This window comes from Guillardia theta (genome assembly GCF_000315625.1).
Source record: "Guillardia theta CCMP2712 unplaced genomic scaffold GUITHscaffold_47, whole genome shotgun sequence".
NCBI lineage: Eukaryota > Cryptophyceae > Pyrenomonadales > Geminigeraceae > Guillardia > Guillardia theta.
Genome location: NW_005434627.1, coordinates 185,915 through 199,764, shown reverse-complemented (window position 1 = coordinate 199,764; position 13,850 = coordinate 185,915). Strand labels below are relative to the sequence as shown.

Below are 13,850 nucleotides of genomic sequence, written 5' to 3'. Positions count from 1 at the left end.
ATCATTATCATCATCATCATCATCATCAGCATCACCACCATCATCATCATCTCCATCATCATCATCATCATCATCATCTCCATCATCATCATCATCATCATCATCATCATCATCATCATCATCATCATCATCATCATCATCACCATCATCATCATCACCATCATCATCATCTTCATCATCATCATGCTGGTACTCCTCACTCGCGCTGCTGCAGCCCCCTGGACGCGTGGACGGGTCTCCTGCAGGCGCACACGGGCCTGGAGTTTCTCTCCCTCCCCCGCCCCCTCTCACTCAAGGAAGCTGAGCGTGTTGCCCTCACTGCCGCCAATCGCTCCCCGTCGCCGCGGGGTCTGAGTTGCCAGCTGAGGTCGAGCTGACATGAAGAGCAGGAGAGGTGAAGATGGTCGTCGTGATGGGGCTGCATCCTCGACTGGGACGAGACAGTCAGCTGCGACTGGTGACGTCAACCTCCTCCCTTGCTGCATAACTGACCCGCACGCTCTGATCTCCTCCCCCTTACCTCCCATCTCCTTTCTCTCCTCTTCTGTTCTCTTCCCTGCATTCTTTTCTTTCCTTCAGCTAACAGACAATCTGGTCGACATGATCTTGGGGTGTATCCAATACCCGCTTGAGGTAGGAGAAGCGATGGAAGGAAAGTGCATGACGTGAGTGCAGGTGCTGCTGGAGGAAGAGGAGGCGTGAGCACCTTGATTGCATTATCATCCTCATCATCATCCTCATCATCATCATCATCATGAGATCACTACTTCAGCATCTAGTCCATGAAGGAGAAGAAGCGATGGAATGTTTCTTCCCCGAATAGAACACGATCGACACTCTCTTCCAAGCAGCGAGCAAGCAGATCCTTCTCGTCGATGCATATGCTTGAACATCCTCCTCCTCCTCCTCCCGAGCCCTCGTTCGTCTCTTTTTCCCCTCGGCCCCATCCAAACGGTCGTCTGCTCACCGTCAGTCTGCAAACGAGCAGAGCAAGTCAAACCTGACAGGTGCTGGCTGCAGCGTCAGCGTGGACATCAGAGTTGAGGCGTTAACGAGTTTAACCTCCTCCTCCTCCTCCTCCTCCATCTCCCTCTCCCTCTCCCTCTCCCTCTCCCTCTCCTCATCTTCATTCTCACGCCTCTCTAGTCTCCTTCGGATTTCCCGCACAGCGTTCGACTCGCCAGCATGCAGCACAGAAAGTTCCGCCATCGCCCTCTGCCTCCTCCAGTCCAGCAGCGCGTCCCCTCCCTCTGCCCTCCAGGCCTCCGCTCGGCATGGCGCCTCATGCAGCCAAGGCAGGGAGGAGGAGAGAGAGGACAAGGTTCGCGCGAGAGTATTCTCCTCCTCCTCCTGCCCTCCTCTCAGCGTCTTCGTCTTCTTCACCCGTCCGCCTGCGTCCCACGCGTTTGAGTACCAGACGTGACAGGAGCACAAGGAAACCTCGCGTGCTCCTGGTTGCTGACTCGACGACACCCCTGCCACTCCTTGATGCTTCTCCTTCGCCTCTGATACTCCTTCTTGCTTCTTCCTCCTTCTCTGCTTCATATCGTTTCTCCTCCTCGCACTCAAATGCACTCTGAGTATGAAGTTAGTCTCTCTATCCTCTCGTACGCTTGAATCCAACATGTAATCATCTCCATCATCATCATCATCTCCATCGTCGTCATCATCATCATCATCATCATCATCATCATCATCATCATCATCATCATCATCATCTCCATCATCATCATCATCATCATCATCATCATCATCATCATCTCCATCATCATCATCATCTCCATCATCATCATCATCATCTCCATCATCTCCATCATCTCCATCATCATCGTTGTCATTACCCTGCGGAGGTCAGCAATCAGTTGAGCGATGGAGGGTCGTTGACTCGCAGCTCGAGTCTTCTTCTCGCCTGACTTTCTGCTCGGCTGATTTAGTCTCGCGCATGTCAACCAACTGCCTCACTTCTTCTCTTCCCTTCCTCGCTCCTTTCCCTGCTCCCTTGGAAGCTTCTTCGCGACTTTCCGCCGCTTCTCTGCTGCCCCGCACTCGGTTCTGCGTCTCTCCACGAGCGAGGAGGCTGTGCAACGTCATCCTCTGCCTTGTGGCTCTCCCGGCAGCACCTGAGTGAGGACGGAGGCTGCGAGCAAGAGGACGCGGCTCAAGGGGCGAGTAGATGGTCCGGAGCTGCAGCATGTGAGGAGACGAGCAGTGAGGAGACGAGCAGTGAGGAGACGAGCAGTGCTCCTGCTTCCCCCCTCCCTCCCAACACACGCACACATCAAGGTGTGAGTCCATCACGCCTCCTCCTCCTCACCTGCGAGAGCTTCCGCATCCTCGTGACATGTCCCGAGCCGACAAGTGCATGAGCGTCCTTCATGTTCGTTAGCAGGACGTCAGCTGGAGTTTCTCGCAATCTGCTGGGTCTGGGTGAGGAGGAGGACAAGGAGGACAAGGAGAAACCTGCGATCCTCTGCATCCTCTCGCCTCCTCCCTTGACGGGCGTCACTTGCTACCTGCCCTCACCGTCAGACTCGTGAGGTAGTAACAGATGAGCTCACCATTCTGTCGCTGCTTCCCATCTTCCAGTCGACCTCTCCAAGCTGATGAACGCCAGTCAACTTCCCTTCCCTTCTCCTCCAGTCAACTTCCCTTCCCTTCCCTTCCCTTCCCTCCTCTCCTCTCCTCTCCTCTCCTCTCCTCTCCTCTCCTCTCCTCTCCTCTCCTCTCCTCTCCCTCTCCTCTCCTCTCCTCTCCTCTCCTCTCCTCTCCTCTCCTCTCCTCCAGCTCCGTTCATTGTATCTTCGTTCATTTCAACGGCGTGTTTGCTCTGAGGCGGACCTTTCATCACTTGTCAGTTTCAGTTGACTGATCCTGTTGCATGTAACCGTTGCATTGTAACCGCTTCGTCCCCCACTATGATCATTGACAGTACCCCCCAGATTTCCAGTAAAAGAACCGGTCCTTCAGATTCTGTGATCGTTTTCCAGATACCTCTTTTGGTGCCGGCCATGGCAGGGGCGAGGGAACAAGCGAAGCTGGAGGGCATGGAAGTGAGGTGAGAGAGAAGAGAAGACAACACAACACAACACAACACAAGACAGGACAAGAGAGAAGAGAGAAGAGAAGAGAAGAGAAGAGAGAAGACAAGACAAAACATAAGACACGAGAGAACACAAGAGAGAACAGAAGGCAACAGAAAACGGTGAACATGATCAGGAAGTTTTTCAAATGCACATGGCGATATATGATCATCCAAATCCAATGGAGAGCGAAAGCTGATGGATTAATGTCTGGGACATTCTTGTTGACATTCCTCAAGCAAACGGGGAGGCGAGCGAACTGTGGAAGGAGAGAGCAAAGCTGACTCACTAGATGTGAGGTCAAGGATCTTAGAGCATAGCTGGGAGGGAGCTGGAGCTTGAGAGAGGGCTCGACCATTCAATGGGTGTGAAGGTGTCTAGCTGACAGCATGTGATGCAAGCAGAGACGGCATCCGTCATCGCTCGGCAAAGGAAGATCACCATGAAGTGAAGCGGCAGGTGAAGAGGTGACGGTAGTTGGACATGAGTGACTCAGAAACAGCATGAGACCCACGTCACTCCCCCCCTCAACCTCCACAACTCTCTCTCCTCCTCTACCTACGCCAAGCCCGCGAACACCTCGGCAAGAGCGCGAGCAATGGTGAAAGGAGGTGACAGTGAGTGCAGGAAGAGGCGGAGGTGGACGACGGAACGTCAAGTCTAGTGAGATCGGTAAAGTGAAAGATGAGTTTGTACATGTTCTTATTGACTGCAAATGATGGAACTTTGTTGTGACATGCGGGAACTTGTGAGATATTTTTGTATGTTTTTGATGCTTTACTTTCAAACTGTATGAGATGCTTCCCTTTCGTTGCTTCTCTGGTAATTTGACATGACGACGGACTGATTGCAACTCAACTGTTTCTTCCGTCAGATCTTGATATTCGCAGATGTCTGGTTGGTTCCAATCATTCTCCTGCTCCTTCTGCTCTACGTGACTTCACTGCTCATCATGACGAGAACTGATACTAACTCAGGTCGTTTTTGCGGCCCTTCTTGGGCGTTGGTAGCGCTTCCTGCCCTCAACCGCCTCCTTCTCATGCTGCTCCTTCTCGCCAACCTCATGCTCATCGCCGCCTTTAGGTTGCAAATTCTTTCATGTACATGAATTCTTCGCACCATTTCTCTTCTCTCTTCTTCATCTGTCATCCCTCGCCTCGCCCTTCATCTCCGACAGCAGGCGATGCAAGCGAGCTACAGCTCGTCAGCCACCAGCTCAAACTCAGGCAGCTCAAGCGATCACCTGCCTCTCGCAGCCCCGTCAAGTACGCTCCTGCTGCCGTTGCCGGATGCTCGCGGCACGTCCCCTCTCCCGCGAAGAACACCTGCCATCTTCCTCACTCGCTCTCCCTCGCAACTGAGATGCTCCACCTGCCCTGCGACGGGCTCTGCCAACAGATCGTAGTCTGGCCCTCCCTTGCTGCCGACCTGCATGACCTGCACATGAGCGGGGGAAGGGGGGGAGGCGGGGAGGTGACTCGCCTTGACGAACGAGTAGGCGCCGCGAGCATGAGGGTTGCTTCCCCATCGCGTAACGTGACTCCTCTCGGGTTGTGGCACGTGACCGAAGATGCTGGTGATGGCCTCGTGGAACCTCCTGACGACCTGAAGGAAGATGAGAGGATAAGACGCCCAAGCAGCCACAGACAGCAAGACAGACAGCAAGACAGACAGCAAGACAGACAGCAAGACAGACAGCAAGACAGACAGCAAGACAGACAGCAACGAGGTCCTCTCGATCGCTGAGGTTCTTACGGTGTCATCTGGAAGGCTCTCGTACTTCCTCGCTGCTGCTCCAGACAAGACTGCAATCAAGATAGGGCGACCTGTACGTGATCACCAACCCTCCCCTCCCCTCCTCCCCTCCCCTCTCATCCTCTCCCACTCTATGTTCGCTCTTCATCGCTCTGTCTGCTGTCAAGTCTCGTCACCTGTGAAGCGGAAGAGGCTCCACACCAGGAAGAAGGCTCCTCGCTCCTACTGCCTCGTCAGACCTTGCTGCTCTTCGCGTTCGTCTACCTCGACTACTGAGGAGGTGGTTCCGAAGAAATCCACCTGAGGGTCCCAGAAAACTTCTGAAGGAACGAGTGAGGGCAGACGAGGGAGTGGCGGGCGACCTCGATACTCAATCGTGAGCTTGTTGATGAGTCCATTGCCAGCACTGCAGAGACGATAAGATAAGGTAAGAAACAGGAGGAGGAGGAGGAGGAGGAGGAGGAGGAGGAGGAGGAGGAGGAGCAGTAGGGGAGGAGGAAGAGGGGCAGAGAGAGAAGTAGAGGACTTGGAAGGAGTGCAACAAGTAGATATGAGGGAGAGACCGCCGAATGGCTTCATGCTTCCAGGAAGGGAGAGAAGGCTCGAACTTCATTGCTCCCTGTTGGATCACTCCCATGGGAACGCAGAGCAGCACTGCTCTGCTTCTCAACGTCTGCCCGTCCCTTGTGTGCACGCGGACAGGAGGAGGAGGTCGAGCGGGACGCACGTCAGGGTGAGGGAGTGACACTTGCTGCACGTCGCCGTCTTCGAAGAAAACTGTCGCAACGTCCTGCAACAGCGAGGCAACGCGCCCTCGATACCAGACACCATCATCGAAGAACTGAAACAATTGTGAGAGAGAGAAGGGGAGGGAGGGGTGTAGGGGGAAGGGGCAAGAAGGCAGAAGGTAGGAAAAGACTACATAGCGAACCATCTCAACTTGCATGCCAACGTGGTACTTGAGCTTGCTCCCTCTTCCCAAAGTAGACTGTCCCGCACTCCCAATATCCATGTCGTTCAGCGACGTTGAAGCTTCCACGCTATTCGATTTCTCGCTTTTCTCGTTCTCCTTCTCCCTTTTCTCTTCGCTCTCGCTCTCCTCTTTGTCCTGCTTGTCCTCCCTATCCATGTTCTCCACCTTCTCGCTCTCCTCATCATCCTTCAGGGTTGTTTGCACACTTCTGTCGTCAGTGGATGGAGAGGACATGTCGGAGGCAGAGGGAGCAGTAGCAGGGCGGACATCTGGGTCTGGGAGGAGGAAACTCTGCCGGTCGCCATCGGCAAAAGCGACATGGATGAGGTTCTCCTTTCTTGCTGTCACTCGTCCCCGATACCAGACGCCATCGCTGAAAAGAACTTCTGCCTCATCCCCGACCTGCAGCTGCTGGTCCACTGCGCTCCTCCTCGGCCTCTTCTGCTCACCCTGAGAGTTTTTCCTACGTTCTCCTTCTCCTTTTCTCTTCCAATGGGAGCCGCATTTCATCTTCTCCTCCTCCTCAGTCTCCTTCTCCTCCTCCTTGCTTTGCATGTACGACGACCCAAGAGCTCTCACGGGACGCACGTCCGGGTCTGGCAGTCTGACCGTCTGCCTGTCACCATCCTCAAAGTCGATCACTGCTACCTTGTCCTCCAATGACGTCACGCGTCCCCGATACCACATGCCATCACTGAAGTACATCTCTACTTCCATCCCTTCTTCCCACTCTCCTGCCCTATCTGACACTTCAGACGTAGTCTCTGCCTCCTCCTCGTCATCCTCGTCCTCTTCCTCGTCCTCTTCCTCGTAACTCAGCCCAAGAGATTGGAGGATCTGTCTCTCGCATTCTCTTCTTTGCCCATCTTCGGCCTCCAGCCGGCACATGTCTCGCAGCACCTTGTTGACGTCATGTAGAGCCTCCTGCTGCTTCTCCTCCTCCCAGCTGCCCGATCGCATTCGTTTGATCTCTCTCTTCGCGTCTCCGATGCTGCGCAGCTTCACCCCCCTTTCGGTTTGAAACACAACGTCGCAGTCGATTCCTCCGCCCCCTGACAAGGAGAAGCAGGAGGTAGAGACTCTCTTCATCGTCGAGAAGATTCTCCACCCCTCGGGTACTTTGTGTTTCGTCCTCACGCTCTCCATCGCCCTCACTTCCTGCGTCCCTGCATTCAGTTTCCCAACAAACGCCCCCACGCACAGGAGGGACTCGATTTTGCTCTCGGCAGAAGGAGGTGAAAGCTCCTGCGTCTCCTCTCCCTCCTCCTTCCGCTTCTTCTCGCCTCCTCGTCCCGTCCATCGCACCCGTGCCACCTCCGCGTTCAGTCTGATCTCCTCCACCTCCTTCGCGAGCTCCTCGGCGATGCGCTGGTAACCCCCCGGGATGAGACAGTGCGGCCCGCCGAAGCCAAACGCGTCGTCTTGATCCCAGAAACGAAGAGAAACCTGCAAGAGGACTGATGGTGAGCAACAAGAGGACGAGGGTGAGGAAGATGAAGAAGAGGACGAGGGGTGAGGATGGTGAGGATGATGAGGGGTCAGGGCAAGTCAACCTCGTCAAGAGGAGCTCCACATCCATACTCGAGGTTGGCAATGTGCCAGTTTAAGACTCGAGTCTCGACTTGAGAGAACTTGTAGTTGTGAAGCACTCTCAAGAGCTCTTCTCCCAATGACAAGTCCTATTCCATGCCGTTATCCTCTGCTCTCTCGTCCTGCCATCTGCATCATGATCTCACCTGATCGTCAGCTAGATGCTTCCTCTTATTGCAAGCTGCGGTGAGAGCCTTATTGAAGATTGACTGCCAAAGGGTGAGGAAAGCAGTGCACCTCCTGCTGCTGCTGCTACTCTGAGCATCATACTTGAATCTTGTTGTCGACGTCCTTGGGGATGGAATGATGCAGCAATGCTCCCTGTTGAGGTTCCGGAGACTTGTCATGGATAACGAGCACAACTTGTTACGTTCGTCAGGCTGTACCTCAGGAGGAGAAAGCTTCCTACAGGACACGTCCTTGAAGCTTCCTTGCTGTTAGCACATCAGCAAAATGCAGCGGAGAAGGGGTTGGGAACCCCGATGATGAGGCGAAAAGGAATGAAACAGGACAAGAGGAGGAGAGAGAGAAGGAGGGAATAGAAGGAGAGTGGAGGAGAAGAGGACCGGCTCAGCATCGAGGAGAGGGCAGGCGTTCTTAATCTGCTGCATCTTGATGCCTAGTTGCCTTTTGCAGGGTCAGCTTGAGCAGGCTCCAGCGCTCTTACCTGCACAGCATCGCTATCGGGTTACCCCATATCCCTGTGATAATCATCGCTCCAAAGTCCAAGGCAGTCGAAGCTCCTCCGTCAGTGCCTTCCTCGTGAGGCCTGTGGTCCTGGAAGCGATGAGAGTCACTTCTGCTGTCTCTCATTTCTTGGAGCTTCACCGCCGGGGGTTCGGCTGTCTTCTTCTTCTTGAGGCTTTTCTGCCTGGAGGTCAAGAACTCGTCTCGGTTGTTCCAGCCTCCTGCTCGTGCTCGACCCCCGATGAAGCTCTGAGCCTCCAAGACCACAACCTGCAGGGAGTCACTTTCTTCCAGCCAGACCATCGACCTTGACCTCACCTTGTGTCCTCTTCTCTTCAGCTGACTTGCTGCTGCCAAACCTGCCATGTGCATGAGGTCAAGAGCAAAACGTTTCTCTCCTTTCTCCCGCTTCGCCACCTGCGATTCCTCCTCCAACCACGATCACATCATACGCTTCTCCCTTTCCCCCTTCCACTCCTGCCCCTCCATCTTCGCTGCCTGCCGTGGCTGTGCTAGAGTTCGACATCAATGTCGGCGTCTTCGGTGCGAACACGCCGACATTAATATGTCCATGGCAAGACAAGAACTCGTGGATCAGACGGATGGCCTGCAAAGCATTAGGTACTCGACAAACGTCAGACGCTTCACCTCTGCTTGAGCTTCTCGCCTGTGGAACACTATCGGAGCATCGAGAGCTGCAGCCTCGTGTGTGAGCTCTTGCGACGGATTCTTATGCCACCTAGGTGAAGCTGAACCATGGATACAGGTCACAAGTGCTTACGTAGACAAGATGTGATTCCGAAGTTTGACGTAGCTGATCGGGCTGGTTGCAAGCAAGGGAAGTTCCTGCCAGGAGTCATCGACCCAAATGGGGTAACGGAAAGGAACGGAAGAAAAACACAGACCGAAAAACGAGCATTACCTGCTCTTCTAGCAGTGTCATTCCCTTTACTGGGAGCCAAATGAAATTTTCGAGGCCTCCTTCACAGATGACACTTTCATCGTCACATCCTTGTGGCTCCTTCTCATGCTTGCATCCGTCTAAGCTGACGTCATTGCACTCCTTGGCTTCGTCGTCCTTGAGAAATTCTTGTGGTGAGGTCTCGATTCTCTGCTGAGAGACGATCTTATCTTGCTTCTTGATGTTGCGCACAGGCATGTCTGGTCGAGGCTCTTCCAGGGAGAGCCAAAATCAGAAGCTGCACATTTTTTGTGCAAGTATGAGACCACACGCCTCTACACGCCTGGTATGGAGGATCTTGGACAGCCAAGCACAAGATAACTGCGCATGAGTGGATAGCAGACCAGCATGAGAGCGGCGGGCTAATGAGCGGACAAGACCTTGCAATCAAAGCAGTGAGCACAAATCGTGTAAGAGGCGAAGATGGGGAAGACAGCAGATGGTGAGACGTCGGAAAGAAGCAACAGAAAGATTTGGAAGGAGAGTTGGACGCCGATCTTCTTCGTCCTACTCCTCATGGAGGAGAGGTCAGGAGGGAGCAAGAGGTCAGGAGGGAGCAAGATGAAGAAGGCGAGGGAAGTAGAGAGTATCAAAAGGACGAGTTGCTGTAGAATCAGCAGCAGGAAGGAAAGAGGTGCAAGAACGCCCTTTTGGAAGAAGACGGAAGAAGCAAGAGAGAGACAAGAATGAGGGGATGGGGAACTTGTAGGAGAAGCGGTACAGCGATAATTCAGGGAGTGCAGGAAACAGGACAAGGTGACCACATCGGAGGAAATGTAAAGGAGAACGGGGGTGAAAGGGAACATTTGGGGAGGAAAACGATGCGGAAGAGGAAGGATAAGGTCAATGAAAGGGAGCAGGAGCAGGAGCAGGAGCAGGAGCAGGAAAGGTTAGGCAAGAGTTTGGGGCCCAAGGCAGAGGAGCGGGATCACAAGGGGAGCGGGTAGGTGACAAAGAGGAGGTAAGGAGGTCCAGGAGACAAGATAAAGGATGGGAGACAGTTGAGGTGAGGAAGGGGAGGGGGAACATGACGGAGTGAATGATCTGGGAGACTGGAGGAGGGAAAGAGAGAGGAGGGAAAAGAGGAGGAGGGAAATTTGACATAGGGGTGGGAACAAGGAGAAAACAATGAAAACGAGTATAAGGATGAGGAGAGGGAAGGGAAGGCGAAGGAAGAGGGCGATGAGAACGAGGAGGACAACAGCAACAGCGACATCAGCAGGACAGAAGCAGGAGCAGCAGGAGCAGCAGGAGCAGGAGCTGGAGCAGTAGAAGAAGGAGCAGCAGGAGCAGGAGCAGGAGCAGCAGGAGCAGCAGGAGCAGCAGCAGGAGCAGCAGGAGCAGCAGCAGGAGCAGCAGCAGGAGCAGCAGGAGCAGCAGCTGCAGTAGGAGCAGCAGGAGCAGCAGGAGCAGCAGGAGGAAGAGGAGGAGGAGCAGGAGGCATGGGGTGGGGAGCAGGAGGCATGGGTGGGGGCGGGGAGGATGAGAAGGGGAGGCAGGGGGAGGATCGAGGAGGGCGGGAGGACTGAGACAAGAGATGTCTGAGGTTTCTACCACGGGGGGTGGGTACATTTGATGGGGTAGTAATACTACCGGTACTATCAGCATGATCATGATTCGGTAGGAAACAGCGTTTCAAGTAGGTACGATCCTGCACTTTGTTGGAATTAGATACTTTTGGGGGGGTAGGGGTCATTTTCTACAGGGTGGTAGGCTAGGTGTTCTGCAAGCTGACTGAGAGCTCTGAGGCGAGCTCGCTTAGTGGCGGCACTGCCCGGGGGGATCAATCAACTTCCGTTAGTTCGACTGTCCGACTCGCAGCGGCCGGGCCGGGGCCCGGTCAGTGACCGACTGAGATCGCCGGGCATACACCCGTGGATACCAGTTGGCAATTCGGAGGTTACTGAGCAGAAGTATTGAAAGTTCAGTACTAGACTCGACGCTGATCATCGGATCAATAGCTGCGCGTTTCAAGGCAAGCTACCGTGCCCGGTGCCCCTGAGTGCCACCCGTCACGGTGGCAACCCGGGCAGGTCGACTCAGCCCCGCCAAAGCGGGGATCAGATGTAATGTCTGCTATATACCTGAGATGAAATCAGCAGAGGGTACCAGTCAGGATTAGAATGTGGCCCGGCTGCCCGTCCGTGGCCCGGCGGCCCGATGAGGCTAGTCAGTGGCAAGCGGGAAGGCCGCCGATTCTCCCCGGCGACGCCGCCCCGGCACTTCAAGCGGTAGCAACAAACGCGGCTCAAACACATGAAATATAAGACCGAAAGTAACCAGCACTGCTGGCAACCAGACCCTACACCGTCACTGCCAGCCGCCACGCGGGAAGCCACGTAGACAAGCGCTTTTGTTGCTGTGTGCTCTATGCCTGACGCCGCCGTTTTGCTTGTTGCTTGTTTCTTCTGCTTGAGGCACTTTTTACCTTATGCGAGTAAAACTCAGACATCGTGTAGCAGAGAGGGGCAAGCAACCGTTGAACAAGCACCGTGATACCGGCACAGCAGGGGACGTGAACGCCCTCATACATACACGATACCCGGAGGCCCGTCCGACTGACCGCTGTCACTGTCAGTCGACGCGTCCGCCACCGCAGAGGCCGCTGACACATGGAGGCCGGGCGCAAGCCGACGGTACCGCTCCAAGTGATGCAAACAGTCCTCCTCACTGTCCTCAGCGGCCAGCCAAGACCGAGACCGCTATTGACTGCGACGACGCTGCAGCAGTCACTGAGTGCCCAAGGACCCCGTCGGGGGGGAGCAAGCAGGCGAGCTCGGACCAGCAGCAAGCACCCCAGTGGTGTCGAGCTCTCCGGAGGCATCAGACGTCAGCTCCTGTCTGGTGCGAGGCGCATGACGCCCTTGCGGGTGCAAGCACTTCTCGAGCCAGAGGACAGCTCCTCCTCGGACTTTGTCGAGTCGCCCGAGGAGTCTTCGCCGGAGGTCTCCGACTCCGATGGGGGAAACATCCAGAGTGGAGCCGACGCGCCCACTGTGACGTCGGATGCCTCCGGAGAGCTCGACACCACTGGGGTGCTTGCTGCTGGTCCGAGCTCGCCTGCCTCCGATGCCGCACAGCCCGGTCCCTTGGGCCATTGATGCAGCGTCGCCGCCGTCACGGGTGGTGTTGGTCTCGGCTACCGCTGACTCGGAGGCTAGCGAGGAGGACTTGATGCGTCACCTCGAGCGGTACCGTGCTCCTGTGCCCAGCCTCCCTCTGTCCGCTGCCCCCGGCGGACCCCCGGGCAGCGCCGGCTCCTTGTCGGCGGCTCAGCTCTTTCTCCGTCCGCGACCGCAAGCTTTGCGGCGGCGGCGGACGTCTCGACTGACAGTGGTCAGTCGGATGCCTCCGGGTAGAAGGCGGATTTACTGGCAGAAGGTAAAAAGTGCCTCAAGCAAAACAAAGCAGGAACAAGCTAAACCTCCAGGCACACAGCGCACAGCGAGAAGCTGCACAATCCATTACCTGCCAATCGTACACAAAACACAAGCCCGAAAAGAACCAGCACTGCCGGCACCGCCAGCCCAAGCGCGAAGCCGCGCAGACAAGCAGCCGAAGGGTCAAGCGGGAGTACAGGATTTACTCAAGCAATCAAGCAACAAGCAGCAGGAGCATGCAGGAGGAATAAAATCCCTTAGACGCGATACCCGGAGGCAGCCGACTGACCAACATCCTCTGGCGACCTTCTTCGTTGAGGCGCACGACTTCGTTCATAATGAAAGAGCGATCCTCTACCGTCGTGTCAAGGCTCCTGCACCGGCTGCAGATGGCGCGGCGATCCCACCTGCCCCGGCTGCTATGCCTGATGACGCAGGCCGCCCCCCGGCATCTGTGGTACACATCCCTGGTTTGCGCGCTCTCGTCGACTCGTCTCATGAGCACTTCATTCCGCCGCCTGCGCAGCGAAATGTGACCCCTCTTGTCATGCGCGTCTTCCCTCGCCATGTGCATGCTCGCGCTGCGCTGACCGATCAGCAGCGTGATATCCTCACCTTGCACAGCCGCAGGACACACTCGCTCAAGTCGCAGGATAGGGTCTTGCAGTCTACCATCTTCGCTCATTTTCCTGAGCGTGACCTGAGCCACTCTCCGATGCGAGTCTCGAGCTACTACCCCCTCAAGGCCTTCCCGCACCGCTATGCTCAGATGCTCGACTGCTATCTCCATGGCATGCCGATCTGCCAGTGTCCGACGGAATGTGATGGATGTCAGCGCGAGCTCGACCCCTCCGTTGCTGCACATCATCTCCAGACCTGCAAACGCCGATCCTCCAAGCTTCCCACGGCGCATGACAACCTTACTCGTACGATTCGGTCGATGCTGAACGAAGCTGGTCTTCAGAGCGTCATCGATACAGTGGGGGATCCTCGTTCTCGACGGCAGGTACCCTCCCATCCTCATGGCCGCAAGATGAAGGGCGATATCCACATTCCTGGAATCCGCGATCGAGGGCCCGAGCAGTACGAGGGCTTGATGGCGGACGTGACGTTGGTCCACCCTTACATTGGTAGCTCTGCCGACCTGACCAAGTGGGGGGAGGTCAACCTCGACGCCCTCCATGTTGCAGCGTCTGAGAAGATTCGCAAACATCGCGCTGCATATGCCATGACTACTCCTCCTCGAGCGTTCATCCCTCTTGCCATCTCGACGGACGGTACCCTGCATCCTGACACCCTCCGCTTCATCTGGTATCTCGCGGACATCATTGCTCAGCGCTCAATGCCTCTTGAGGATGCGGCGTTTGGTCGGCACTTCGTGCCTGATGACGGACCTGCTACTGAGGTCTTGGCTCGCAAACGCG

At 55.5% G+C, this 13,850-nt stretch overlaps 5 protein-coding genes across 5 annotated transcripts in view; 3 read left to right on the top strand and 2 right to left on the bottom strand.

Annotated features, from left to right (window-relative positions):
• The window catches only part of GUITHDRAFT_140593 (hypothetical protein), a gene marked incomplete at both ends in the record, with an annotated part of 3,155 nt that extends 2,486 nt beyond the window's left edge, over positions 1-669 (top strand). Inside the window, 3 exons of the mRNA XM_005830199.1 lie at positions 246-348; positions 390-457; positions 580-669. Coding sequence (XP_005830256.1) covers positions 246-348; positions 390-457; positions 580-669 — 261 coding nt within the window. The remainder of the gene's footprint in view (positions 1-245; positions 349-389; positions 458-579) is intronic.
• An 896-nt stretch (positions 670-1,565) lies between these two features.
• On the bottom strand, positions 1,566-2,579 carry GUITHDRAFT_110689 (hypothetical protein; the record flags this gene model as incomplete). Its single annotated transcript, XM_005830198.1, has 6 exons — positions 1,566-1,842; positions 1,963-2,077; positions 2,121-2,184; positions 2,315-2,414; positions 2,461-2,513; positions 2,559-2,579. The coding sequence occupies 6 exons, from the start codon at positions 2,577-2,579 to the stop codon at positions 1,566-1,568; spliced, it is 630 nt and encodes a 209-aa protein (XP_005830255.1).
• A 410-nt stretch (positions 2,580-2,989) lies between these two features.
• Positions 2,990-4,193, top strand: GUITHDRAFT_153308 (hypothetical protein; the record flags this gene model as incomplete). Its single annotated transcript, XM_005830197.1, has 6 exons — positions 2,990-3,055; positions 3,485-3,539; positions 3,583-3,663; positions 3,708-3,902; positions 3,955-4,014; positions 4,058-4,193. Coding segments are annotated over exons 1-4 (232 nt in total), but the record flags the coding sequence as incomplete, so codon positions are not given.
• A 25-nt stretch (positions 4,194-4,218) lies between these two features.
• GUITHDRAFT_110688 (hypothetical protein) lies at positions 4,219-9,244 on the bottom strand (the record flags this gene model as incomplete). The annotated part of the gene is made up of 21 exons (XM_005830196.1): positions 4,219-4,274; positions 4,324-4,405; positions 4,452-4,685; positions 4,836-4,906; positions 5,012-5,057; positions 5,100-5,155; positions 5,198-5,241; positions 5,399-5,676; positions 5,767-7,254; positions 7,362-7,487; positions 7,545-7,607; positions 7,669-7,737; positions 7,785-7,832; positions 7,965-8,025; positions 8,066-8,175; positions 8,227-8,355; positions 8,404-8,444; positions 8,503-8,692; positions 8,734-8,824; positions 8,867-8,931; positions 9,008-9,244. 21 exons carry the CDS (start codon positions 9,242-9,244, stop codon positions 4,219-4,221), a joined length of 3,585 nt encoding a protein of 1,194 aa, XP_005830253.1.
• Positions 9,245-11,901: 2,657 nt separating this feature from the next.
• On the top strand, positions 11,902-13,779 carry GUITHDRAFT_110687 (hypothetical protein; the record flags this gene model as incomplete). Its single annotated transcript, XM_005830195.1, has 3 exons — positions 11,902-12,081; positions 12,458-13,703; positions 13,763-13,779. The coding sequence occupies 3 exons, from the start codon at positions 11,902-11,904 to the stop codon at positions 13,777-13,779; spliced, it is 1,443 nt and encodes a 480-aa protein (XP_005830252.1).
• Positions 13,780-13,850: the final 71 nt, after the last annotated feature.